General features: G+C 49.6%; 1 protein-coding gene across 10 annotated transcripts in view; it reads left to right on the top strand.

Annotated features, from left to right (window-relative positions):
- Positions 1–26,846, top strand: part of HDAC8 (histone deacetylase 8) — a 44,806-nt gene that overhangs the window by 16,900 nt on the left and 1,060 nt on the right. For 6 of the 10 annotated variants that reach the window (XM_076347592.1, XM_076347591.1, XM_076347595.1 and 3 more), the window contains 3 exons: positions 230–402; positions 2,088–2,182; positions 14,759–14,864. In XM_076347592.1, the coding sequence (XP_076203707.1) occupies positions 230–402; positions 2,088–2,182; positions 14,759–14,864 (374 nt within the window). The other 4 variants (XM_076347601.1, XM_076347598.1, XM_076347600.1 and 1 more) reach the window with 4 other exon arrangements.

The following is a 26,846-nucleotide window of genomic DNA, read 5'->3' on the forward strand; positions in this document are numbered from 1 at the left end:
CTTCATCAGCCTGGTGATGAGCACTTTGAGAGTTAAACTTACTGCAGGAGAGTAGCGGAGGCAGAAGGCTAACTGGGAGCCGAGGGAGCGTAACTGGTATGAGGATGGTGGGAGCAGAGAAATGCAGAAACCTTGAGAGGCATCGGTGGATCTGAGGAACCAGGGCCATGCCACCAGCATCCTTCTGAGCCACATTTGCAGTAACCCTCACCACTTCTCCTCTCCACAGTGTGCTGAAGGAGGTGTACGCCGCATTCAACCCAGACGCGGTTGTGCTGCAGCTGGGGGCAGACACCATTGCTGGAGATCCCATGTGCTCTTTCAACATGACGCCCGAGGGAGTGGGCAAGTGTCTGAAGTACGTCCTGCAGTGGCAGCTAGCAACTCTCATCCTGGGAGGAGGTGAGTGCACGCGCGTCCTGCTGTTCACAAGGAAACGGGTTTGTCCTCCTGTGACCCTTCCTCGAGTGTGGGCCCTTGGGCTTGGCACTGACTGGAGTTTAGCAGGGTGACTGCTGGGCAGCATCAGGAGGGCACTCTGTGGCACAGTACTGTTTTCACACAGACCTGAAATCCTTGGTACCGACAGGTGCAAGTCTCAATCCTGACCCTAAGATCTTGAGTTAAAGGCTGCTTGTCTCCTCCAGAGAAGAGCAGAGGCTGTTAATCCAATGAACTGATCCTAGCTTCTCAATGGCACCTCTGATTCCTATCTCTGCTGATCACCCCTTCAGCACCTCTCTTTAAAAGTGAGCACTGTGTTCCCAAATCTACCTTGGGCATCTGGCAATGAATGATTTAATTTGGATTCAAGCAGGGGCTTGGGAAAAGGTCTGGCTGCCTGCACGGTACAGCAGGGCTCTGATACCCAGTGAAAGCTAAGGTTGACTTAGCTCTGCCATGCTGCATAACCAGCTGCTTGTCCAGTGGGGAGAGCACAGGACAGGCTTTATGCAAGAGAGCATTTCAGAACAACAAAAGCCATTGTGTGCCAGGGAGAGCCCCCCGGCTCTCTGCCTCGAGCCATATCAGCTCTATCTGTTGTCCTTTTTGAGATGGGGGAGATCAGGTATAGCATGTTAAGCCTAAAATTTGCTGTGCCTAATGCATTTTGTTTTGGAAAGGTTATGAGTGTTCAATCCTGCTGTGGCATGTCTGTGGGTATGCTGGGGATGGCACCTTTCAGGCAAAAATAAACCCCAAAAATTTTGTCAAAAAATGAGGGACAACTATTTGTCACTCGTGAAAATACCAAAGGAGTGTCCCACCACTGCAGCTTGTGGAAGTATTTGAAGTGGATATTGGGGGAGGAGTCAATACTTGCCAAAAAAAAACCCCAAAACAAACCAAAACCAAACAACCCAAAGAGAAGGGAATGCTGAAAAATATGATCTCCCTCTCTTTTCAAAGTGGTTCTCTCTTACTATTTTAGTCATCTTTGCTGGAAAAAAAACCTTCTTCTGGGTCTCTTGCAGGATTGCTTTCAGCTAAGGTTTCTCCTTGTGGGCTCATGTACCGTTATCACAGAGGTGACCATTACCATACTGACTGTGAAACCTCATTTACTTGTAAAGCAGTTGCAAGTTGTACTAATGAGCATCATATTTGTCCTCTCAAACATAACAGCGCTGAAGAGCTCACCAGCAAATGGCTGGGCATGTGTATTATGCTTTATGGGTTGAAGGCTGGCATTAAAAAGCAGGAATCCCATGTCTCCACTGCTGCCCTTGCACTTCTCTCCCTGTTAGCTTTGAACACCCCTCTTGTTGCCAGGAGGGAGCCCAGCGCATGGGGACGGGGGCTTATGCTGGGTCTGAGATGGTGGCTGGAGGAGCCTGGCCTGTGCCACACTGGGTGTAACTGGGGTTCAGTTTGGGAGGTCTGCTCTTGCATACCGTGTCGTTTGGACCTGGCCTCATGTAGCCAGCAGGTGCAAAACGCAGTTTTTGGGCACAGCCTGAGTGGATGAAATAAGCTGAATTTGTGCGTGTTGCCTCCACAATTTGTTCCTTCCACTAAAATCTCTCCCTCTCTCTTCCCTTTCCCCACTCTTCCCCCTCCAAAATCACAATTCTTGCTGGAGACAGGAGGCTACAACCTTGCCAACACAGCTCGCTGCTGGACATACTTGACTGGGGTCATCCTTGGGAGAACACTGTCCTCCGAGATCCCCGATCACGAGGTAAAGCTTTGACAAACCCTCCCTTCTCCTTGCACGAGAGCTGAGTCGTTCTACCTAATCCAAACGGCATCCTTGCTGCTCAATACTGTTTTGTTGAGACACTCCGGTAACAATAATGCACTGTCCTAGCAGCATAGTGGGTGCTTGTTCCCAAAACTCAAGGCTGTCCACATCTTTTTGCAAGGGATCTCAGGCACCAATAAACTCCAGTCTCAGATAATTACAGAGAGGATGGGGAGGGGGAGTCACCTGTTTGCTCAAAGAGCTCTTTAGGATGTGCACATACTTTTGCCAGGAAAGAGCCAGGCCTTTCTCAAGGCTTTAAATTTTAGCCCTGCTTTCATCGACTTACAGAAAGTACCAGGTGCAACTTTGAAGCTTTTCTGACCAGCAGTCTTGCAGCGGGCCATGAGGCCAGGTGCTGTTCATGATAGCATATGAGCTGTCTCAGTTCCAGTGCTGGTGCTTTTAAAGTCTTGAGTGGGGCTGGACAGCTGGTTGGAGGGACACAATCTAGACTGATTTTGGGTGGAATAACTATAGGTTCATAATAGGTCTCAAACCGCAGATCAATGTTATTGACCCTACAGAAACAAACCTGCTCGTGCAAAGCAGTTCAAGCCTACAGTGACTACAGAGGAGAATTATGGTTTTGCCTTTGTCTAAGGATCTCACGGACCAGTATGCATGAGAAAGTAAAGCATTTGTGTGGAAATTCATCATTATAGAAACTGGTGATTACAGATACAAGATGTTTTTTGAGAGGTGTTGTGCTTAAATATGATCCTTTCACTAGGTGTCTGCAGAAACAGGTTTTAAACAAGACTGGATCTTTTGTATATGCAGGAAGTGAAAAGGATGGGTCCCTCTGTAGGAGTTAACTGCTGAAGGTGGTTAGGTTTTGCCTGTTTGTTGTTGCTCTGAACAGCTTATTTGCTGTGTTAATGATTCCTGCACCAAGTGCCCTGAAGGATAAGAGCAGTGTGGGAATGAGTTGATTGCAGGATGTCACAAGGTGCACAGTGGGGCCCTGCATGCTCTGGCTGCTCCTTCTCAAAGGAATTTTTTGCCAAGAAAGGTTGGACCAGGTGATCCTTGAGGTCCCTTCCAACCTGGTATTCTATGAATTTGTATCCCCTCCTGGGCTGGCCGGCGCTTGAGCTGCAGAGGTGAGCTGGCTGCGAGTTGTGCTGCTGGTGGCCAGCCTGTCTGGGTTCCCCTTGCAGCAAAATGGTGCTTGTGGTTTTGTTTCCGGAGATGAGATGAGCTGCTCAGGGTTCACCCTGGAGGAACAAGTTCCTGGAGATCAGCCCAGCCTGTCTTTTGGCGCTGTGGTGCAGCACTTGAAGAGGAATGAGCCAGAGAGAAGGGGAAACGTGGGCTGCCTTAGATGAAGCAGTCACCGAGTGCTGCTGTTCCCACTTGGACACCTATAGGATGGCAGGCTTGTAAAACCAAGTGCCTACCATGAGCAAGCACATCTTGATTCCTGCACCACAGAGAGGATTTAGTGAGAATCATCTCCAGGGTGGTGACGTTAGCTAGCAAAGCAGCTGGTGACGATCAGCATAGCTGCAGTGCTTATTCAATGCTAGGTGAAGTGGCTGGAGTGGTGGTTCATCATAGCCAGAAAGCTCTTGGGTGAATGGAGTTTGCTGGAGCTGAATCAGGAACGAGTCAGAAATCCATGGTACTCTGCTACAATATACATCAGGTCCACAGAAAATGTGTGGAGACACTGGCATATGATAAGTGGTCTTATTATTTTAAAGCCTGTGGCCATGTGCTTCATCAAAGGTAATAAAGTAGCCTTGGTGATAAAGTGACCTTGGTAATAAGAAATAGCCTTGGTACATGAGTTGAACGGTTCCGGATCACCAGCTAAAACATGGTGATACTCACGTCAGTAAGCAGGGAGTAGCAGCCTGCCTTCAGGGGGTCACTTGGTTTGTTCAACTTGGAGAATAGAAGGCTGAGCAGGGACTTCATCGCAGTCTACAGCCTCCTCAAAGGGGGCAGTGGAGGGGGAGGTGCTGGTCTCAACTCTCTGGTGACCGGCAATAGGACACGAGGAAATGGAATGAAGCATCAGTAAACTAGTGTGAAACACTTTCATAAACTATGTTGAGATCTTTTTGTAAGGTGTGATTTTTGTGGGATTTACAAAATGAGGAAGGCCGAGGGAGCAGAGCATCCTTGTGTGCAGTGTGAGCAAGGTGGCCTGACGGGTCCCGGCTCATCAGGCAGAGCGGTGTGCTCTCAGCCTCGGCCTTCTGGCTGCTGCTCACTGCTCTCGTGAAGGTTATTTACTGGGGAGGAGTTAAACGTTGCTCTGTTTTGCACCCAACTGGGGAGATTTTGCCTCTGTGATCACGTGCTCTGGCTGTGCTTGCAGGAATCAAGTGTTTTCCGTGAGATACCAACTGTGTATACCCAAGCAGCAGTGAGCCTGCGGCACATTCAGTGTTGGGGCCTCAGAGTGGTGCTTGCAGGGTGCTTTTCGAGCACGATGTGTTGGGGAGGGAGGTGTTGGCAGCTAAATGAAAAGGACCTCCGGCCAGTTACCAGCACAGGGGGTTGTGATAATACAGGGCACTGCTACTGTGGGAGGTGGTCCTGGGGCAGACAGAGTTCCCGTAGGCCAGTTTGTAAAGGTCTACATTCTTGAATTCAGTCTTTTATGCACTTTTCATGGCCAGGGATCAAAGAGGCAAGCTGTGGCCCTGCTAAGGTACCGCAAACTGAACACAGTCACGTTCCTGAACTGTCCCTGCCCCTTCTCCCGGGGGCCCCAGGAGGGTTAGAAGCAGGAGAAGCAGCAGCTTAGCCCTGTTGAGGGAACAAACAGTGCTTTGTACCTGCTGAACAACCTCTGCTCCACTCCCCACTCCACCAACTGCCGCCACTGCTCCCAGAAGTGAGCGAACAGGAGGCCAGGCCTTTCTGAGGGGATGCGAGGGGCTTGGGGCAGGGAATGGGACAATTTGCAATGGGGGGGGGAAGCTCTCACAAAGCCCTGATTGTAAGTTAAGCCCTTCTGTTGTTTCTCACCTGTGCACTGGGGCAAGTTCCAGTGTCTGCTGGCTGCTCAGCTGGTGTTGAGCTGGGCACCTGGCCTGCCAGACAGTGACTTCCAAAAGGCGATAGCTATTCCGCAGAGCTGAAGAGAATTGAGAAGTGGAGTTGAACCCTCTGTAGCAAAAGCCATTTCTTCTTACCAGCCCACAAGAGCTTTCTTCCCAACTCACACGCTGCAAGAAAACAGTTGTGTCATGGTTATGTCCACTGCAAGTGTTTCTCTTTCTCCCTTGGCCTGGACACCAGACTTTGCTCGCTTGACGTGTTGCGATGGTCTTAAATAGCATGGGGATGTGCAATCTGGAGGATGGTACCTCCTTCACCATGTCAAGTGAGCAGTATTGTCCAGGAAGCTGTCAGTCTTTCTGTCTCCTCCTCTCTGCCACAGTAGCCGATAGCAGATGCAGGGGGATGAGTATAAAGAACAGTGCGAACACAGAGTTTCTCTGGGTGCTCTTCCAGTTTTCTGTGATGTATGGCCAAGAAGCGTCCTGCTGTGTCTGTGTTTGTTCCGTTGGTAACATGTAAGGCTTGGTTTGAGAGAGGATTGAGCATTATTATGGTACTTACAGGTTTAGGCTGGTCCTGGGGGCAGCTGTGGGTGTTCAGCACTTCTCCAAACCTGTCCTAGTCAAGCGGGACGCTGGGCAAAAAGAAGAGCACAAGGCTAGCGGCTGGCTGTGCACAGTGTGCTTTATGGGGCTTGCTGAGTGCACGCAGGAAAGGGTGCTTTTCCAGGGTGGCACGTTTGGGGCCATCCTTTTGGTTTCTGTAATTCCTTGCTCTTCATCCGGTACTCGACAGGGCTGAATTGGCTGAGCCTCTGGTTTGGAGCAAGGTGGGGACGCCTGGTTGTATGCCAAGATGTGATCCAATATGCACCTTGCATGGGGTAACACTAAAGGTAGGGGCGTTAATCCCACCGTTCTTCATTAAAATCCTGCCTACCATAAATGAGGCAGGGGCATTACACCTGAGAGCCTGCTCTGACACCTTGGCTTGAGTTACCTGGAGCAAGTTAATCCACCTCATTGAACAAGGATGACAGGTCCAGTGTCCGTAGCACCGAGGTTTCAGGTGATGCAAAGGTCTGTACCCCTGTAATGGATAGAATTCACATGTGTGCAGCAGCCTCAGTCTGCATTGTCTGAGTTTTCTGTCTTCTGGATACTCTTCAACAGTCAGGGAGTCGTGGGTAGGTTATCCCTGCCTGTTGCCCCTTAGCCTGTGTATTACAGCATGTAAGTCTTACTGTGTGGAGAAAATGGGGTGGGGTTTTTCTGTGTGAGAGGATTGCTAAAAGATACTTATGAGGGCCTATATTAGGCTAGTAACAGTTACCAGGACTTTCATTTTAAAAAATAAATGAATTAGAAAATTGCCTGGCTCATGAAAACTGGACATGGAAAATAATAATTGCTTCTAGATATCAAAACTCCCCTTTCAAAGTAAACTGGCACCCAGTACAAGAACATTGCCTTTTGTTTATGCTCAAGGGCTTTATCTGGTTTGAGATAATGGAAGCAGTTGGGCTTCCACCACTTCCTTTAGGAAAATTTCCACTTTCAGAAAGATTTCCGTCACAGGAAATGCTCAGATTTTCTGGTTGGTTCCCTCAGTTTGGTTTTGTCCCAGTATCCCCAGTGCCACCAGGCTGTTCTTACCCAACGCCCAGGGCTTAGACCCCCCAGTTGGAGACTCCAGCAGCTCCTCTTGCAGTGTAAAAATTTGGTTCTTCCCATCCTTTCTTCCTTGGTAAAGCCTTTCTGGCCGACTTTCATTCTCATTGGAAACTGCATCTTTGGGTTTATAGCTTAAGTCTTTTTCATACTTTAAAATAAAATGGGAAGCAGTGCAGATGTGCAGCAAACCTGGGAGTGATTTCTCTAGCTGATTTGCACTTGGTTGCTTGACAGTGGTTTGGGTCAGTGCCTGAATGTCTCAGAAGAGAAGAAAGTTGTGTTTGGGGTTGCTGTTATGCTGTCTCTGAGGTAGACACAAATGCAACAATTTCTGGTTACTTGGTCCCATGATTGGCTGAGGGTGTCTGACGGAATGGCTCTGTAATGACAGGAATGAAGGAACCTTGCTGCAGTCAGACAGCTGCAGGCAATCTGCAGTGAAGCTGACATCTTTCTTATTGTTTGTCCTCTTTTCCATGAGATCAGAAGCCATGGCAGATCCCGAGCAGTTGTAGGCTTGTCTTCACTGCAGCTAACATTGCCTTTTAATTTGGATGCTGTCCCCAAGCTGGCTCCTCTCCACACAGACCAAACTGCCTGATCCTGCTTCTGTGGGCTTTCAACTGAGGCTGCAGCCTGGTGGCTGCTTTACTCAAACCAATAACTCTTGCTTGCATCCATGGTCCTCCAAGGTCTTGTCACTCATGGAGGAACAACAGTCAACTGGAAACATTGCCAGCTGGATCTGTTTTCTCGTCAGTGGTAAATTAATAGCCAAAGCTGATAAACCAGTGAAGCTGTGAAAAGGCTGGTCTTTGTGTTGGATGTGACAGTTAGAGCCTGGGATCAGGAGGGGCCAGCTGGGAAAATGCTGTTACTTGCTCATTTACAGAGGGCATGTGCAGCCTGAGCATGTGAGGGCCAGTGTGTGTTGTCTTCCCAACTCCTGTCTTAGCAACTCCAGTCTCCACCTCTGTTATGTCCCAGCCTTTGTGTGTATTATTCTAGGACTGGTGAATCTATTCCTCTTGACATGGGAATCTCAGCTGGTTGATGAAACTCATGGGAGAGTCCCTGCCAGGTACCTGCGTACCCCCCACGTTGGGGCTTCCTGTGGTTCAGCTGTTCCGCACATTGTTCTGTCTTCTGGTGAGGGATGGCATGGGCTTTGGCATACACGAGAGCAGGAGTTTGAGATCTACTAGCCTCTCACCCTTGAGTGGATGTGCAAGCCCTGTCTTAAGGCCAGCGTGGGACAGCTTGTACTGGATCGTGTTGTGCTTCTCCCCCAGGAAAGAGTGTTCCTCCAGGGCTGGGAGCCTCCTGCTTCTCAGGAGCACTGAAACAAGTCTGATTTCTGATGAAAGCTGTGACGTACAGACAGGTGCCAGTCTCTCCTGGAAGCCTGCTGCTGAACCCTGCCTTTGGGACACTGCACAGTCAGAAATATCAATGTCCAACGGCGCGTGCACATAGGTCCTTAGCAGAGGGAGATGCCTCTGTCATAAGGCAACTACAAGAAATGCTGGTGCTTGAGGTCTGGGGAGAGGTCACTGCGGAGAGTGCAGTGAGAGTGTACTGATGCAACTCCCTGTGCAGATGCTGATGGGGAGAAGAATCTCAGGCCTGGCTTCCTGAGACCTCTATGCTGTTTAAGGGCATATAAACCTGGCTTCCTGTGCCACCGCTTGCCAGCCCCTTCACAATGAAGAGCTGCGTATAAGCGTGGCAGCACATGGTCCCACACATTTAATGTCCAGGTGAGAATGGTGGAGGTTTGGTTTGGGGCTCATAACTCTGAGAAGCCATGGGAGTGCTTGTCTGGGTGTTTGGTGGGTGGCTATGCGGAGAAGGCAAACTCCATCAAGCAATTCAGTGCCCAGGATGCAGGTGTCCTCTGCCTTCCCTTGAGGGTGTCCATGTGTTGTGCAGTGTGTCTGGGGCCCTCCTCCTGCCTGGCTGCTTTTCAGCTTGGATGTGGGGATGGCTGCATGTCCTCTGGCTTCCTCTGAAGCATGGAGAGGGGCACGTCAAGACTTGGCTCTGTTTAAAAAGCCACAGTGAACCAGGAAAGCCTTGTGTAAACAAAAGCAAGCTTTATCCCGTTCCGCATCCATAAGATGGGCTGGTGCCTTGTGGAGGGCTTGGACAAAGTTAGGATGAAGCTTCCATTCTCCACCTTTGCCAAAGGAGAAGGTTCCCAGCCATCGGGCAGGTTCACTGATAGATGCAGGCAGGGTGTGCAGTTCAGTGCAGCGTCTCTACCAGCTGCCTTGGGTGCAGATGTGAATACACATGCCGGCCCACTGAGCGCTCCAGGAAGCAACTTGCTGCTCTTGCACTCCTGCACTTTCTACGAGGGGACCTGAGTCTGGTAAAGTCAAAAGGCTCTTTGCAAGCTGCCTGTAGAAGGGATGAGCCAGCTTGGGAGTTGGCATCCAAAGTCATAGGGGACCTTTTGCTCTCTGGCTTCTCTTATGGCTCTGCTTTACAACAAAGCTATCTGGAAGACCAGTCTTTGCTGGTCACGGTTGTCAGAGCAGAAGACAGTAAGATGTTTGGCAAATATGGTTTTTGGAGGACACAGTTTGGAATAATACTTGTATGCTGTCCTTGGGAGGCGTAGCCCATCTTGCTCTGCCGTTTACTGAACTTAAAATACACTATCTTTTCTAGCAGGCTCATCTTGCATCAGAGCATGACAGAGAGCAGTCAGGTGCCAGGCAGTGCTTTGCCATTGCCTTATTCCAGAGCCTGGACGAGGCACATTCCCATGTGATGTTGACATCTGGATTTTTGACTTGACAAGTTAGTTTAAACATTACGGACCTCAGATTTTCAGGGGAAGGAGTGTCTTACTATGTATTCGATATGTGGCCCTTCACTTTGACGGGAATTCTTCTGTTCCCTTCTCTCATTCCATGAGTCATTGCATTTAGAGAAGGCTTTTTTTTCCCCTTAGATGGAACTAGTTGAAGGTAACGTAGTTCCTCACCTTGCTGCTAGTGCAAGTTCCAGGCTAGCACTTATGTGCGGCAGCCTGTTTCTCTGTGATTAAGAATGAGACAGCCTCATCTTGCATTGATCCTGCAGAGCTTCCTAACAGAAGCTCCCTGAGAAGCTACAGCTGACTGGTTTTGCGTATTTTTAGAGTCCTCCTCATCAGTATATTTTACCCTCTATAATCTTTCCACAAGATGCTCCAGGCTGCCTGCATTGTGCTGTTGGGATGGGTTGGCATATTTAAGGTAAACTGGTGGAAGCAGATTTGGCAGGGGCAAAGTCATGAAGGAGGAAGATTGATTTGGAGGCTAGTGGGTATGAAATATTTATACAGCTATGAGATAATCTGAAGGGGAAACAGCGTGTGCTTTCTGTGTATGTGTACGTATGTATTTGTGCGCACACAGGGCTGATGTCTTCTTGTCAGATTCCCAGTTTTTTTTCTGCTGCTTCTGGCAAAGAACCACTAATGGTTTAATAGCTTATCAGTGCCTGTGCACAGAAACAAAGGTTGGTACTTCCTGATTTCGTGTTTTCTTTGCTTTAAATAGGAATTCCCATTCTGATTAACACGAAACCTGGAAGCTGAGCTGTCAGACTAGTCAGCTTTTTGAGATCAGTGCAGAATTCTTGACTGCGAGCAGCTTGAAGGCAGTCCAGGCACTGCTTTCCTGCTGTACAACCCCAGGGCTCTGCTTGCCTCCTGAAGGAAACTCATGAGAGTGCACAGCCTGGGACAGATCATTGCTGAAGCACCTTGCTGTGAAGTGGCTAGGTTGTGCTGCTCTCAATGTATTTCTCTCCATCAGCCAGGTTTGGCATGCTTTTTTGGTGATGACGGGCCAAATTCTACCCAATTATATTCAGCACTTTGCTTCTCTTCCAGCACTGAGGGGTTTGGGGATGTTCTTTACAGCTCCAGGTCTTGGAATCAAGTTACTATGAAAGAAAGTCAATATTCAGAAACATGGAGGTCTTTTGGTGGTTCTTTTTCATTCATGAGTTTGTAGAGAAGGGCTTGAAAACAAGACGGGTGTGGTCTTGAGATCCAGAAAGCATTTGACTGAGCAGCAGTGCAATGGTGTTTAAATAGTCTTAGGATGTCTGGAAGGACCAACATAGAATTTCTTTGAACATCCAGTGCTGATGGTGCAGTGGGTCATGTTCCCCCTGCAGCAGTGTCCACCAATGAACTGTTTGTACTAAAATCAGGGACAGAATTTAGACTTTCATAAGATGCCTAATTTTTTGCTATTGGCATAGTACTTGTTGTCAGATCTGGCATTATTCAGTAGAAAATATCCTTCCCCTTTAAGAACATTGTTGTTTTAGCCTTTTTTTTTTTTTATTTCTCCTCTTTGCCTTTTCCTTTCTCTTTCTCACCCTTTTTCCTGGCCTCTATGCCTACTCTTTTCTTCCTCCAACACTTCTTTCCCTGCAGTCATTCCACATTCCCATCTCCTGAACCATTACTCCCATCCTCTTTCAGACCACCAAAGCACTCTGCAGTTGTGCTACTACACTGGGCACTGCTTCTTTTTCTGGGACACGCCGCTGATGGGAGGGAAGACATTTGCAGTCCCAGGTATGCCTCCCTCTGGTTTAAACTTCAGGTCCTTTTAGCCTGCTCAGGGCTTTAGGATTGCGCATCGGACGTTTGTGATTCTCTCAGTTTTGGCATGCCTGACTTTTAAAAGGGAGTGGTTGTGAGTTTCCAGGTGGGCTGCTGATTCAGGAGAGAAAATGACAGGTTTTTTCCAGGGATGAAAAAGATATATTTTTCCCTGCTACAAATAAATGGATGAGTGAGTAATGCAGGCATTTTGTTGTTGCTGAAGCATGAGCTTGTCTGCTTGTAACATCCTCCTTGTTCTGAGAGATGAAGAAACAGAATGAGTCTTTTCTGAAGCACTGAAAACCACCTCTTGAATCCCCTTCAGGCTGCAAGAGAGTGGATACAAGGTGCTTGTACAAATGGCTTTTTTGTACTATCTTTGGAAGTATTAAGGCTTAAGCCTCCCACCTCAAAGAGAAAATGGATGTCATTGGTTTGTTTTGCTGGATTTGCTTCTCTGGGTCCCTGTGGCGGGTCAGAACTCAGCTGATTCCCAGGTGTTGCTTGTTGCTTTTGTCAATTGATGAGTGGTTGAAAGAATTTCTTTTGTTACTGCTTCCTCAGAGACAAGAAGCACCTCTAGCTGCGGCAATGAGAGGTGGTCCTGTCCTTACCTGCCTGGCCGTTCTGCCTCTGGTGCAAGGCAGCAGAAGTGGGCAGGGTCTCCTGCCATTGCCCCTGTGCCCTGTTGGTTTGTGTCGCAGCCCTTGTGTCTCAGTCTGTGACCTGGGGTAACTGGACACGTATTTTCTCCTGCCACCTGCACAGGAACCTGCGGTAGAGGGGTAGGAATGTGTTGAACAGCTGGAGCTGTTTGCTTCAGAGCACCTGCATCAGAGCTCTTGGATAAGCTAGTTCAAGATTTACAAGGCTTGCCCTGCTGACCTGCTTTCTGGTGGATAGTGTAAAACCCAGCCAGCCCCAAGCTCTTCTGCATGACTGTGCTCTGCAACCCATACTGGGTGGCTCAGCAGATGGAGCTGAGGTAATAACTAATACAGGGTATTAGTTATTTAATACCAAAAGCTTCTCGACTGCCATAAACCACATCAGTGCAAAAGTCCAGGTATTTTTGCCCTTTAACATAGACTTTGAAAAACAGTTGCATGAAACTGTATTGGTGCTCTGTTTCACTTGATGCCATAGAAATCAGAGGATGAGGAAGTGCAAAATGATGGCTTCATCAGGATTAACTGTGCCTCGTTGTTTCCCAGGTTGGATGTGCTAGATCCACAGTGCAAAGTCCGCTGTGCCACTGCCTGTGTAACCAGCAGGTTGTGCAGCCGAGACCAGTTACTAAGAGGTGTGCGTTTTCCATGTGCTTTTTCACAGATGCTGCAGTCAAGATTTTATGTGTTTTTCCTTTTTTCCTGCAAATTAGCCAGCTTCCTTCGTTTGTGGAGTCAGTGGGCTTTGCCAGTGGAGCCTGTATACTCTGGGAGTAGCTCTGTCTTGTTCACAGTACAAGGGCAAATTCAAACCAGACAGGAGGCACCAGCTCTCAGTGAGGACTTCCCAAGACATGTTGGTGGCTTCTGCTGTAGCCATTTTCAGTCTTTCTAAGCATAAAAAATGTCAGTGTTCTCCTCTCATGTCAGTATTTCAGCAGGGGCTTTCCAAAGCGATCTGCGGGCAGAGGTGAAGAAAGGAAAATGTTTAGCTATAAAGGAGATTACTTAAGAAAACTGTGAAAATAGTCTGCTTGAAAAATGTACATCAGTCCTTGGGCTGACTGTGGAGAAGCTTGGAAGAAAGAGGGCTAGCCTGCTAATTAGCTAAGTATGTGCTCCCATGCTGCATGATACAGCTGGGTAGGGCTTTCATTCGGGCTGGCCCTGGGTCCATCTCTGATCTGAATAGTCATGGTAGTTTTCTAATAAGCTGAGAGCAGCTTCCTGCTGCCCCACGTTGGTTTGGGGGACAGATGGGATCTCATTCTCACAGCGTTGAAAGCATAGATCAAAACACTGACTCGCTAAAAAGGAAAGATTTTTCCATTTTTCAAATCGGCTGGCTGGGTCTACAGTGACTGAGCACTGCACAAATGAGCCGATGCAGCTGTCAAAATCTGCCTTTTACTCCCTTTTCAGTGGAATATTGTGTTGGCCCATAAAAAAGTCTGGCAGGCAGCAGGGCAGGCAGCACGTTGCCTGCCCTGACCCAGCTGCCTTGCCCATTCTGTGTGAATAGCTGATGTACTTACAGAGCAGGCAGCTCCTTAATGCTGCAATTCACAGGCTGGTAAACCCAGCATGCTTTCAGGTTTGCTTTTAAATGCTGGACTGTAACCTGCAACATTCAGGAGCCACTTCATTGTCCTCATCAGTACTGGCATGTTGAGGTCCGCTTGGAGAAGCCGTCATTGCCCCTGCTAGTGCAGAGATGTGGGTCTTGGGTTGCCAGATCTGCCACCTCCAATCTCACCCTTGAAGAACCCCAGCCCTGTGCATCATTAATGACTTGGGAGACTATAATGCTGTGAATTTCCCTATCTTTGGTACAATAGCTTTACGTCTGGACTAGCTCTTCATGGGGTGAAGCTCTCTAGGCATAGCAACATGACCGACTGCAACTTCACTGCTGAATTTTTAACCCTGGTGTGTCTGCTTTTTTGCTCAGTGCTGCGTGCTTGTGAAATAAAACTGCTGGCAATAATTTCTGATTCTGTGTTATCGTGTAGAGCCTGCGTGCTGCAGATTTTCTCATTCAGGCTGAGCTGCACACTATTGGAGCATTCAGCCAGGAAAGACAACATTATTAACCTTGAAGCACACTGATTTTTCTCCTTTCACAGTCATGTCAATGCAGCACTCTGCAAGGTGGGGCAGGGAACCAAAAGGAAGGATGTCTGATAGGCAGCACTTGAATTCTGTTCATTAAAAAATCAGGTTTGCAGGTAACCATGGGTAAAATGAGTGTCAACAGCTTTCCCAAATAAAGCATTGGGATAGACCTGAGACTGCTTTTGGCTGCACCACTGAGCTCTGCTTCCCAAGCCCTTGAATTGGTAGCGGTTGCAAACTTCAGGTGGGCACAGACACTGCAGAAGCACCTCTTTGATGTAGTTAAGCTACATGTGCCCCTCAGATGGAGAAAATGTTTTTGCCTTTTTACAAACAGGTACCCATGGGGAGCCCTCCCTCCAGCCTCAGCCAGCCAGAGACCTCTCTGCTGACTCTCCTCTCCTCTTCCCTGCAGTTCTTCACAGAGTACGGTCCTGATTACGTGCTGGAGATCACACCGAGCTGCAGACCAGACCGCAATGAGCCACAGAGAATTCAAGAAATTCTTAAGTCTATCAAAGGTGAGTTGTCCAAGCCAACACTCCTGCTTCAGGCTTACAGGTCTTTTTATAGTGGACCTCAGGAAAGCTCGTTGGAGTCTTTCTCGCTGACTAGAAAAATGAACCACTTTCACTTGACTGCTCATCGTGTACAACGTCATCTGTCTCCTGCTTCACTTGGGATTTTCAGTGTTAGTAGTACATCAGACCTGTGGGTCCCTGTTAGAAAAAGTTGCCATTGCCTTTCCTCTGGCTGGGCAGAGGAGCATGGGGCCTCGTCCTTATTAGAATCGTAGAACAGCCCAGGTTGTAAGGGACTTCAAAGATCATCTGGTCCAACCTTTCATGGGAAAGGGAGCCTAGATGAGATTATCTAGCACCCTGTCCAGTCGCATCTTGAAAACCTCTAGTAATGGGGACTCTACCATGTCCCTGGGGAGGTTGTTCCAGTGATTGATTGTTCTTACTGTAAAAAATGTCTTTCTTATAACGAGGTGAAACCTCTCCTGGTGCAACTCATACCCGTTGCCCCTTGTCTTCTCCATGTCGCTCCTTGTGAAGAGAGAGCCTCTGTCTTCTCTGTAGCTGCCCTTCAAGTACTGGAATACTGTGATGAGGTCCCCCCAAGCCTTCTCTTCTCCAGGGAGAAGAGACCCAACTCCATCAACCTTTCCTCATAGGGCAGGTTCTCCTTTGATCTCTTTGATCATCTTCGTGGCCTTCCTTTGGACCCTCTCCAGTCTGCCCATGTCTTTTTTTGATTTGTGGGGACCAGAACTGGACACAGTACTCCAGGTGCGGCTGACAAGCACTGAGTAGAGTGGGGTGATCCCATCTCTATCTCTGCTAGTAATGCCCCTGCAGATACTGCCCAGGATCCAGTTTGCCTTCATTGCTGCAGCGGTGCACTGCTGGATCATGTTCAGCTTGCTGTCCACCAGGACCCCCAGGTCCCTTTCAGCAAGGCTGCTCCCCAGCCACACAGATCCTAGCCTGAACTGGTGTCTCTGGTTATTCTGTCCCAGCTGCATGACCTTGCCCTTGTCTTTTTTAAATGTCATACTGTTCTTGTTAGCCCACTCTTCCAGCTTGTCCAGGTGTGCTGGTTTTGTCTGGGTAGAGTTAATTTTCTTCATAGTAGCTAGTATGGGGCTATGTTTTGGATTTGTGCTGAAAACAGTGTTGGTAACACAGGGATGTGTTAGTTATTGCTGACAGTGCTTACACAGCATCAAGGCCTTTTCTGCTTCTCACACCACCCCACCAGCAAGTAGGCTGGGGGTGCACAAGAAGCTGAGAGGGGACACAGCTGGGATAGCTGACCCCAGCTGACTAAAGGGATATTCCATACCATATGATGTCATGCTCAGCATGTAAAGCTGGAGGAAACCAGGACAGGGAAGAAGAAGGAAGGGAGGGACGTTCAGAGTTATGGCATTTTGTCTTCCCAAGTAACCATTACACGTGATGGAGCCCTGCTTTCTTGGAGATGGCTGAACACCTGCCTACTGATGGGAAGCAGTGAATGAATTCCTTGTTTTGCATTGCTTGTGTGCGCGGCTTTTGCTCTACCTATTAAACTGTCTTTATCTCAACCCACGAGTTTTCTCACTTTTACGCTTCCAATTCTGGCCCCCCATCCCGCTGCAGGGGGAGTGAGTGAGCGGCTGTGTGGTGCTTAGTTGCCGGCTGGGGTTAAACCATGACACCAGGTCTCTGTAAGATGGCTCTCCCTTCTGATGTGTCCCCCTCAGCACCCAGTTTGGTGTCATCAGCAATATTGGTGAGGTTGCTTTCAATCCCATCATCCAGATCGTTTATGAAGATATTGAACAGTGTGGGGCCCAGTATTGATTCCTGGGGGACCCCACTTGGACAGGCTGCTAGCCTGAGTAAAAACCTTTGATCACCACCGTCTGTGTGCTGCCTGTGAGCCAATTCCCTCCCTACCCACTTTGCAGACCACCCATCCAATCTGTATCTTGCCAGTTTGTCCAGGAGGAGGCTGTTGGAAACAGTGTCAAACGCTTTGCTGAAATCCAGGTAAACAACATCCACTGCTCTCCCCATGACGGCAGAAGATGTTACTTTGTTGTAGAAGATGACCAGATCAGCCTGGCATGATTTGCCCTTGGTAAATCCATGCTGGCTTTTCCCAGTCACCTGCTTCATTTGGTTTGTAACAGTGTCTAGGAGGACTCGTTCCATGACTTTCCCAAGGATTGAAGTAAGACTAATGTGCCTGTAGTTTCCCAAGTCCTCTTTTGAGCCCTCATTGTAGATGGCTGTGACAGTTGCCCTCTTCCAGTAATCAGGGATATCCCCTGATCTCCACGACTTTTCAAATATTATAGACAGTGGCCTTGCAACAACATCAGCCACTTCTCTGAACATAGATTGATGTGGGTTGAACCTTTGCAAGAGGTCACAGACCACCCATCCCTGCTGGTGGGTGGATCCATGCATTGTCGTAGGCACATGTTCCTGTGATCTGGGGTCCAGCTATGCTGGTAAAGACAGAGGTAGAGAAGGTATTGAGAACCTCTGTCTTGTCAGCATTATTAGTAATTGGTTTCCCCACCCTTGTTAGCAATGGGCCTGTGTCTTCCCTGGGCTTCTGCTTACTGCTCATGTATCTGAAGAAGCCATTCTTCTTGTGTTAACTTCTTGATGTTTAATAAAAATGTCAGTGAACGCAAGGGTGGTTACTAAAGCCAGGAGGGTATGTAGCTCACTACGGGAAGGTAGGCTCAGTAGCTAGTAAATGTGTCTGTAAATCTGCATTTCTAAGGTAAGCATAGCAGTTGGTTTTATATATCCTTTTCCTGGTATCTTTACCCAGCTTCTTGGATTTGGTGGTTTCAGGGCTTCCCAAGCCAGGCATTGTTACTGGATGCACATTAGAGATCCACCAAGGAACCTGTCCTCCATTAATTCCTCTATTCCTTTTCCAGACTTATTTGGACTTTGGGTGTCTACAGCAGTGAGTGTCATGGTTGGCGTGTGGAAAACTACTTTCTGTTGTGTAAAACTTGGTGTTGGGTAATTTCACTGAGTGCCATCTTGTTCTTGTAAATGGGAAACAGCAAGTAACTAGTTCCTATTCACCTTCCCAATGCCAGTCTGTGATTTCACAGATCCATGTCGCACTTCCACCACCATCTCTTTTCCAAGCTGAAGGGCCTTAGTCTGCTCCATCTTTACAAGAAGCACATCTTCATCTGGGATTAACTGGACCCAGCAACAGTTTTATAAACCCTCAGAATTTTCTGCAGTTCCCAAAGTTGAAATGAGAAAGATGTCCCAGCTCCTTTTAGGAGAAAAATAGGAGTTTCTATTCCATTATTTTTTAAGTACCAGAGTACCTAGTTTATAATAGCATTACACCAAGAACTGAGACTCTTCAGGTCAACTTGGAAATGTATCAAGTCCATGTGCCACTGAGTCTTTTGCATCCACTGATTTGGAAAGAGGAAGCAAAGAGCAAAGGATTAAAACAGTTAAAGTCAGCTGGATCTTTACAGGGGACCGATTTTCAGCATCTCACACAGAGATCACAAGAGATGGTGGAGCAGGTTGGCATGACAGCAGTGCCTGGCAAACACCTTTGTACCTGTTGGTACAAAGCAGTGGGCACACATCTGCACTGGGCATTGAGGAAAGATTGCAGGGTCCACTGTCTTGGTAGGGCTGAAAGCATCTTGTGAGAAAGGGGCTTCTGCAAAGTCAAGAGGATATTGCTACCAACTCAGCAGAGCAATGTCCTGGGGACAGCCACTGTTCTGAAAATCCATTGTGCGGGGGACAAGGAGTTGCTGAGGGTCTTGTTCATTACAGAAACTTGAGGAGCAGATGATCACCTCCTCTGTCCTGTCCCACCATGCAGCACTCAAAATGAGGAATGGCTTGGTGCTCTGGGATCTCTCTTCATGGCTTGTGGTTGGTGCTTTGGAACTGCAACTCCCTGGAGACAGTGCAGGCTGCCATAGCACTTCTGTCCATCCCTTCTGCCGGCACCAGCTCATAAAGCCTACTGAGGAAGGCAGGGGCTTATAGGAAGGATGTCAGGCAAGAGCAAGCACAGGCTGGGAGGCTCCCACCCTCTCCCTGGCCCCATCTGGAAGACTTGTGGGAAAACAGCAGGCAGTGAGTGGGTCTTGGGTGACGTAGACTGTTCTGGCCAGCCTGGTCTGGCCTGTAGGACATGCATGACACTGCTCAAGATGAGTACTTGTGAACGGACCAGTTTAATAGGAGCCATATGCCCAAACTCTTTAAACCTTATCTCACAGACAGCCTAAATTAAAGTCAGTTTTTATTGAAATCTTCCTGACAGATGGATGGATGGCCACAACATGCCTGGGTAGTGGCTTGGCTTATGCTTCTGTTACCTTGTTAAGAGGAGATTGTTTAAAAGTAAGGTCAGGTTTGTAAAGAATTGGTGACACTGCAAATAAACAGCCAGTCGTGATGAGAGGTCATACTTGAAAAATACGATCATCATCATATTTGAAAAATCATGATAGTCAGGTGAAGTCCCCAGTGACTGGAAAAAGGGAAACATCACGCCTATTTTTAAACATGGTGAAAAGGAGGACCCTGGGAACTACCAACCAGTCAGCCTCTGACCTCTGTGCCCAGTAAGATCATAGAGCTGATCCTCCTGGAAGCTATCTCAAGGCATATGGATGACAGGGAGGTGATTAGAGACAGCCAACATGGTTTCACAAAAGGCAAATCATGCCTGACTCATCTGGTGGCCTTCTATAACGGAGCGACTGCGTTGGTGGGTAAGGGAAGAGCAACTGATGTCACCTACCTGGACTTCTGTAAGGCCTTTGACATGGTTCCACACAGCATCCTTGTCTCTAAACTGGAGAGAGAAGGATTTGATGGATGGAGTGTTAGATGGATAAGGAATCGTCTGGATGGGCGCATCCAAAGAGTTGCAGTCAGTGGCTCAATGTCCAACAGCAACCAGTGGTGTCCCTCAGGTGTCTGCACTGGGACCAATACTGTTCAATATCTTTATTAATGGCATGACAGTGGGATTGAGTGCACCCACAGCAAGTTTGCAGATGACACCGAACTGAGTGGTGCAGTTGATACGCTTGAGGGACGGGATGCCATCCAGAGGGACCTGGACAATCTTGAGAAGTGGGTCCATGTGAACCTCATGAGGTTCAACAAGGCCAAGTGCAGGGTCCTGCACCTGGGGGGGGCAGGGCAACCCCCAGTATCAATACAGGCTGGGGGGTGAAGGGATTGAGGGCAGCCCTGCAGAGAAGGACTTGGGGATGCTGGTGGATGAAAAACTGGACATGAGCCAGCAATGTGCGCTCGCAACCCAGAAAGCCAACCGTATCCTGGGTGCATCACCAGCAGTGTGGCCAGCAGGTCGAGGCTCTGGGGTTCCCAGAGGAACAAGGAGGACATGGACCTGTTGGAGTGGGTCCAGAGGAGGCCACGGAAATGGTCCGAGGGCTGGAACCCCTCTGCTAGGAAGAAAGGCTGAGAGAGTTGGGGTTGTTCAGCTTGGAGGAGAGAAGGCTCTGGGGAGACCTTATGGCGACATTTCAATATATAAAGAAGGCTTATAAGAAAGATGGAGAGAGACTTTTTACCAGGGCCTGTAGTGACAGGACAAGGGGCAATGGTTTTAAACTGAATGAGGGTAGGTTTAGGCTGGACATAAGGAAGAAATGTTTTTTGATGAGGGTGGTGAGACACTGGAGCAGGTTGCCCAGAGAAGCTGTGGATGCCCCATCCCTGGAAGTGTTCAAGGTCAGGTTGGACGGAGCTTTGAGCAACTTCATCTACTGAAAGATGTCCCTGCCCATGGCAGGAGGGTTGGACTAGACGGTCTGGGAAGGTCCCTCCCAACCCAAACTGTTCCGTGATTCTATGATTCATTCGATGAGATGAAACGCTTGCTGGACGTGGTTGTGGGTGTCATCAGCCTCAGACACATGTGCCCACACAGAGGCTTCTTACAGAGGAGGGCAGCTAATTACAGCTAGACAGAAAAAGCTGGGGCTGTGAGCCCAGGTCTCAGCCTGGATGCAGGGAAGGTACCATGGCTGGGATTACCCTGTCAATAAGAAAGAAATCTCTTAGTGGCCTGCCTGGAGCTGGGGGTTAACGTTTGGATGCAGGAGGACCTGGAGGCTGTGTAGGGCTGAATGAGAAGCTGATGCTTTCAAGGGGATATGTTCCAGCTGCTTCAGATGCGTGGTGTTCATTCCCTTTTGTACCACAGTGTCCGAGTTCAGGAGAGGAGAGCTTGCGTATTTAGCCCTTCCCCTGCACCACGGCTAGCTTTTCAGTTCCCCAGCCTAGTTTTTCCCCAGCCTCTCCAGTCCCCAGCTCAGTTTTGACTCCTAGACATGCTTCCCAGTTGCTGACAGTCCCGTTACCACAGCTTGGTGAGCTACCACTTCCCAAGTGTATGCTCATCACCACCCAATACAAGCCTGACATAGAGTATTTTACCTTCCTCTGCCTGTTTGGTTTAAATCACCATTTGTTTCATCAAAAGTCCAAGTTCTGCATGTTTATGGCATAAGCTCACATCCTCCTCCTGCATGCAAGTTTGGTTGGAGCTTGTCAGTTAGAGAGTGAACCCTGCAACGCAAAAATATCCGTGGCACACAGTCAGCCCTGGCACAAGTCTCTTCTCTGAGGCAGTGCTTTGCCCTGGAGCAAAGTTCCCATCCTTTGCTCCCAAGAGAGCACAGGTGCTCCAACTCAGTGGAAGCAACTCAGAAAACAGCCATGTCTTCTAGTGTCTTACAGAGAGATGAATAAAAGGCAAGTGGTTAGACTCCATGCTTGCTGAAGTGGGCTTGTAACATGGCACACTACCAGCCTTACCTGGATCATGTTCAGGCAGTTGTCCCCAAGCCTGTGTGAGGGACCACTGCCTGGGAGTAGGTGCAAACCTGCAGGACTGGTCTGTGCCTGTCCTTTGGAGATGGGTGACTTCAGTATGGGTCTGTTGAAACACTTCTTTGGGAACACTCGGTCCACCATCTGATCACAACTGCTGCGCTTTGTTACGTTCAGCTCCCCCACTCCTTTTCTCTCCTATGCATGATGATTTTTGTTTCTTTCTTTGTCATGTCACAAAAGACCAGTTGTTCTCTTTACTATCATCTGTCAAAGTGCTACCTGGGGCATGAGGCAGTTATAAACCCTGTTCCCTACAGATGCTTGACTTACAGGCTCCCAAGGCAATTGCAGCTTAACTAGAACACCTCTCTTCTGCTGTCAGACCTCATCAGACAGTCTTAGGAGCAGGAAGGCTTGGAAATTCATGCCCTCCTCAGTGTCCCTTCCTCAACATCATACCTAGGAGAAGGACCAGGGCCCTTGAGCACTGGGAGCAGGGAGGGGAAGAGCGAGCAGGGCACTGCAGGCTGTGCTCTGCCTGGATGGTACCTCCGCACCCTCGAGTGACACTTCCAGCTCAGCTCACAGCCACTTCCCCTGGGAACTGAGTGCATTCCTGAAGGAACTTCAATGCCACTGCAAGTGCTGGATCTGGTGGGAATGTGTGTTTTGTACCTAGGAAGGCATCCGTGCTTGTAGAAGGAAGTGGATTTAGTAGCCATGGATTTGTAGGGGAAGAAGGGAGACAGGTGGATCCCAGACATTTTTGTCTTTCCTGATAGCACTTCTCAAAGGAGCCAGATGTGTGCTTGGGGAACAGCTGGCATGAGCATGGTCTGTGCCCTAGATGGGCTGCTTGTCTGTTTGGGAAGGGGTCTGAGACCCCAAGCTCGGTCAGCCCTGCGCTCAGTGCTCAACTAGTCCCAGGCCATGCTGCGTTTTCCCCTGCGGTGGCCGGGATGCCTGCCATGCAGGTCCAGACCTGTGGGTGAGCACCCAAAGGCTTCCCAGCCAGCATCACGTGTGGCTGAAACAGAGCAGGAATCTTGGGTGCTCGATAGTGGGATTCCCTCTGTCATGCCACCCACTGAGAGGAAAACTCATGCCTGTGGCAGAGGGGAGAGCAGAGAAACCCCGTTCCTCCCTTCCCAGCCACCACAGAGAGGCTGGTCCAAGAGCCCAGTGCTTTCCAGGACTGGTTTTCCCTGCAGTGAGTTTTCCACTGCGCTTGCAGTGGCAGTGCCAGAGGCAGCAGGAGCGAATCGGGCAAGGAGGGTCCGTCTCCCTCGGCAGTGAAACAGCAACGGATGGAGCAAGGCAGAACTGCCTACCTACCCTGGGCTGCACAAGGGGATGTGGCACTGCCAACGCTGGGGGAACGGGCCTGCCGGACACAGGGCAGAGTGTGGACAGACTGACAGCAGCAGAGCTGTGGCTCCTGCTTTTAACTGTTGACTCCCAGCGTTGCTTTGCTGCCTGCTTGGCTGTGCTGGCAGCTGCTGGGCTTTCCATTCCCACCTGCTCCAGCAACCCCAGCCCCAGCTGCCATGCAGGGCAGTTAGTGTAAGTGCGGAGTATCCAGTCCCCCAGCACGCAGGAAAAGCCTTTATCATCTGCTTAGGATGTGAACCACGATGTCTAAAGGGAAATTGTGGATGGGCAGGCGGCAGGGAGAGGACAGGGACTGCCAGCCCAGCCTGCAGGCTCTCTTCAGCACGCTTAGCTGCTCCAGAATTGAGGGTTGGCTGCCAAGTGCTTTGCTCGGGGTCCCGCAAAGCCCCAGCTACTCTTTTTTTATTTCAGGCCTACCAAGAGATCCTGGTCTGCCTTTGGCAGGAGCGTGTGTAGCATCCCTGAGGCCGGCTCCCACAGCACTAGCATCCCTCCATCGGCCCTTGGGGCAGAGCCAGAGCTGCCTTGCTCTTCTCAGAGCTGCATGCAGGGCTGGGGCTTGCCTGAGGGCAAAGGAAGATGGTTCCCCATCTGATCTCTATGCATTTCCTCAGGAGCTGGGACAGTCCTCTAGCCAGGCAGGAGACTGAAAGCTGTTGGAGTCCAGGGCAGGCGGGTCGGTGAGCCCTGCCAGCTCCTGCCAGCCTCGTTTGATGCCCTTGCCCATCTGTCTTGTCCCTGTCCCCAGGAGGAGCTGGGGGCAGCAAGACAGGGCTCAGCAGCCCTTTTCGCTTTCTGTGCATGTTGTGATGTGTTGGTGTTAGAAGCAGAGTAGGAGGAGATGGGTGGGAGATGCGATGGCCATGGATGCCCTGGGGTGTCCATTCCCAAGCACAGGCCAATCCTAGGGAGGGGACATCCCCCCTTGACCTGTCCAGGAGGGGAGGAGGAACAGCATTATTCCAGAGCTGGAAGGGAGGGATCTATGCTTCGCACTCCTGGCAGCGCATCCAGCCCAGAGGAAGGACAAGGCAGCAGGGAGTGAGCATGTGTCCCTCCGGTGCTGGCCCATGAATCCTGAACCAGTGATCAGCCTGCAGGAGAAATGCATAGCGGAAGCGGTGGCAGGGTCTCCCTTTGGTAGTTCCCCAAGTCTGGCTCGGAGGAGGGCAGCAGCCTCTGCAAAGGGAGCGAGGGGCCAGCAGGGACTGGGGTCTGCGCTGAGGCTGAGATTCCTGTATCACTGCCCGGTCCATCACGTGTAGGGGTGGCACCCCTGCCCCTGGCCAGGCCACTCTGTCAGGCTAAATATCAGTGGAAATATCCTTTTCTGCCTCCTTTTATTTGCAGGGAATCTGAAGCATGTTGTTTAGCGGAGAAGGAAGGCTCAGGTTTCCGCAAGAGCATTTCCCGTGGGGAAGACGACGTGTTTATGTTAGCAGCTGGTGAAATTTGTAGCTGCGGGGGAAATTTGGAAGAAATTAATGTTGGTTGGTTGATTTTTTTCTCTTTAAAGAAGAAAAGCTGCTGCGCACCACAAGCACCATGGCTCTCCCCAGGCAGGAGTGTGGGGCCTCCAGCCACAGCCTTCCAGTGCCGGCAGAGCTTCCCTTGCTCCTTTCTCTTTCCTTTTTTAACACCACAGAGTTTATTCTCACAACTGGTTTTAAATGTTTTTTTAAGAGAGGGGCTGCTCAGAGCTGTGAACCCTCCCCAGCTGGAGCCCAGCACCACATTACCTTCCTGGCAGGAGCACGGCCTCTGAGCTGGCCACCCAGGGAGCGGTGCCGAGGGCCAGCTGGGGCACGGGGCACAGGCTGTGCCTCTCATCCACAGAAAGGCATGGCCATTGTGTTTTTAACTGGGATTTTTTTTTAAATAAAGTATTTGAAATACTCCTCCAGCCCTTTCCTTTCTTCCTGCGCCCACCCTGCCTTGCCTGTGCTCTTTTCCACAGCACTTTATGTGTTCAGCAGAGGTCCAGCCAGCGCTGGAAAGTAAAGATCTGCAGTTGCACTTGTGACTGTCCCTTCCAGCCCCATCATGTAAGGCAGCACAGACACACCCCCCCAGAGCGATGGGTGGGCTCCTGAAATCCTGTGCGGAGGGGTCAGACCCCAGGGGTGCTCCCCAGAGTGTTGAGGGAGATGCAGGGCAGGGTGGCAGCTCCTGTCCCAGGAGACCTCAGATGAACCTCCAGATGCCCCAGCGCCCTATGAGAGCTGCCACTCACCATCTCAGTGAGGCATCTCAGCAAAGGGACAAGGTACACAGATATCTTGGGCAGATCCCTCCTGGTGCCTTCGGTGGTGGAGCCTGGCCTCTGCTGCCCTTGTCCCCTCCTTCACCTGGCCTGTGGAGCTTTTATTTGTGCTGTTTCTTTTTAAAGATGTCCAGTCACTGTGGGAAAGCATATTTCCTGTTGCTTTAATTAGATTACGCTGGAATAAATAGCAAGACAAAGGGACTCCCAGCCTGGCCTGGCTTTGTTTTGATCTCTTGTTTTTCACTGCTGATCCAAACAACAGGAAATCCAGTGTGGAGGGAGTTCAGCTGGACGTGGCTCCCATGTCCCCACTGATTGACTCCTGACCCCCTCCCTGCTTTCCCCCATGTCCCCCCGGCACCTGCTGCGGTGAGGTGGGGGGGGGCCGGCCTCGTGTGGTGACCACTGGCAGGAGGCTGGCACTGCCACCGGCACAGCAAAGGCTTTCAGTGCCCAGGGGAGATGTCAGCCCTGGGGATCATTTAGCAAGGAGAAAAGTGGGGTATGAGAGAGCAGAGAAGCTGGCCAGCTGCCCCCTCCGACCCACCTCGGTGCCCCATGTGCTCTATCCCTGCACCAGGCACAGATGGCCTGTGAGCTGCGGGAGCTGCTTCAGGAACACAACTGGGAAAACAAATAAACAATAGGAAACCGCCCAAGTATCAAACATTGTGGCACTAAATGGGGTTTAGGTGAGGTGCAGGGAGAGCTGCACCTGAGGATGGGACTGTAAGGATATGGCACCCTAAACCAGGCAGGTTGCCCACTGTCCTGTTTTCAGCTGGGATGGAGTTAATTTTCCACCCCTTATTCTATACCATCTACATCATGCCCAGGTCCCCGTCTTTCCAATACATTTCCATTGATCACCACCCCTTTTCCTGTTTTTTGACATATATACACACAGATATAATTCCCTTAGTCTATGGGCCATCCCTCTAAAATGTTTGTTGAGTTCATTTAGTCCATGACTTTGGGCTCCATCTGTCATAATAATCTTTCAGGGCAGGAAAGATGGAGATGGTATGCGGTGTTGGATTGTTTCATGTTGAAGTCAGTTCTGGTTCCATCATCACTGTGCTTTGCTTGGTTTCATCGAAGTTCATTCTTCATTAATCTGGGTGATTCTTATTGTAATATCATTGGTATGGCATATAATATTATGTAGCAGTTAACATCATATAGTTCAAATCATTGGCTATTCTCACCCAAAATCAAATCCCCTTGAGGTACACATCGGACTTCCCCATCTTTCCGCATTATCCACCAAGTGCACCCAGGTCCTTGAGCAAAAGCAAATCCACGGATGGGTTTGCCTTTGCCCGAGGCAGGAATAACCCAGACTGTCTTCCCCAGCGTATTTTTTATGTGCACTACAGGGACTTTATTCCCATGTACAGTATGAAAAAGTTTTGACTGGGCAGGGCCAGCTTGATTGGCAGATCCCCTCATGT

Source organism: Aptenodytes patagonicus, chromosome 9 (assembly GCF_965638725.1).
Source record: "Aptenodytes patagonicus chromosome 9, bAptPat1.pri.cur, whole genome shotgun sequence".
Taxonomy (NCBI): domain Eukaryota; kingdom Metazoa; phylum Chordata; class Aves; order Sphenisciformes; family Spheniscidae; genus Aptenodytes; species Aptenodytes patagonicus.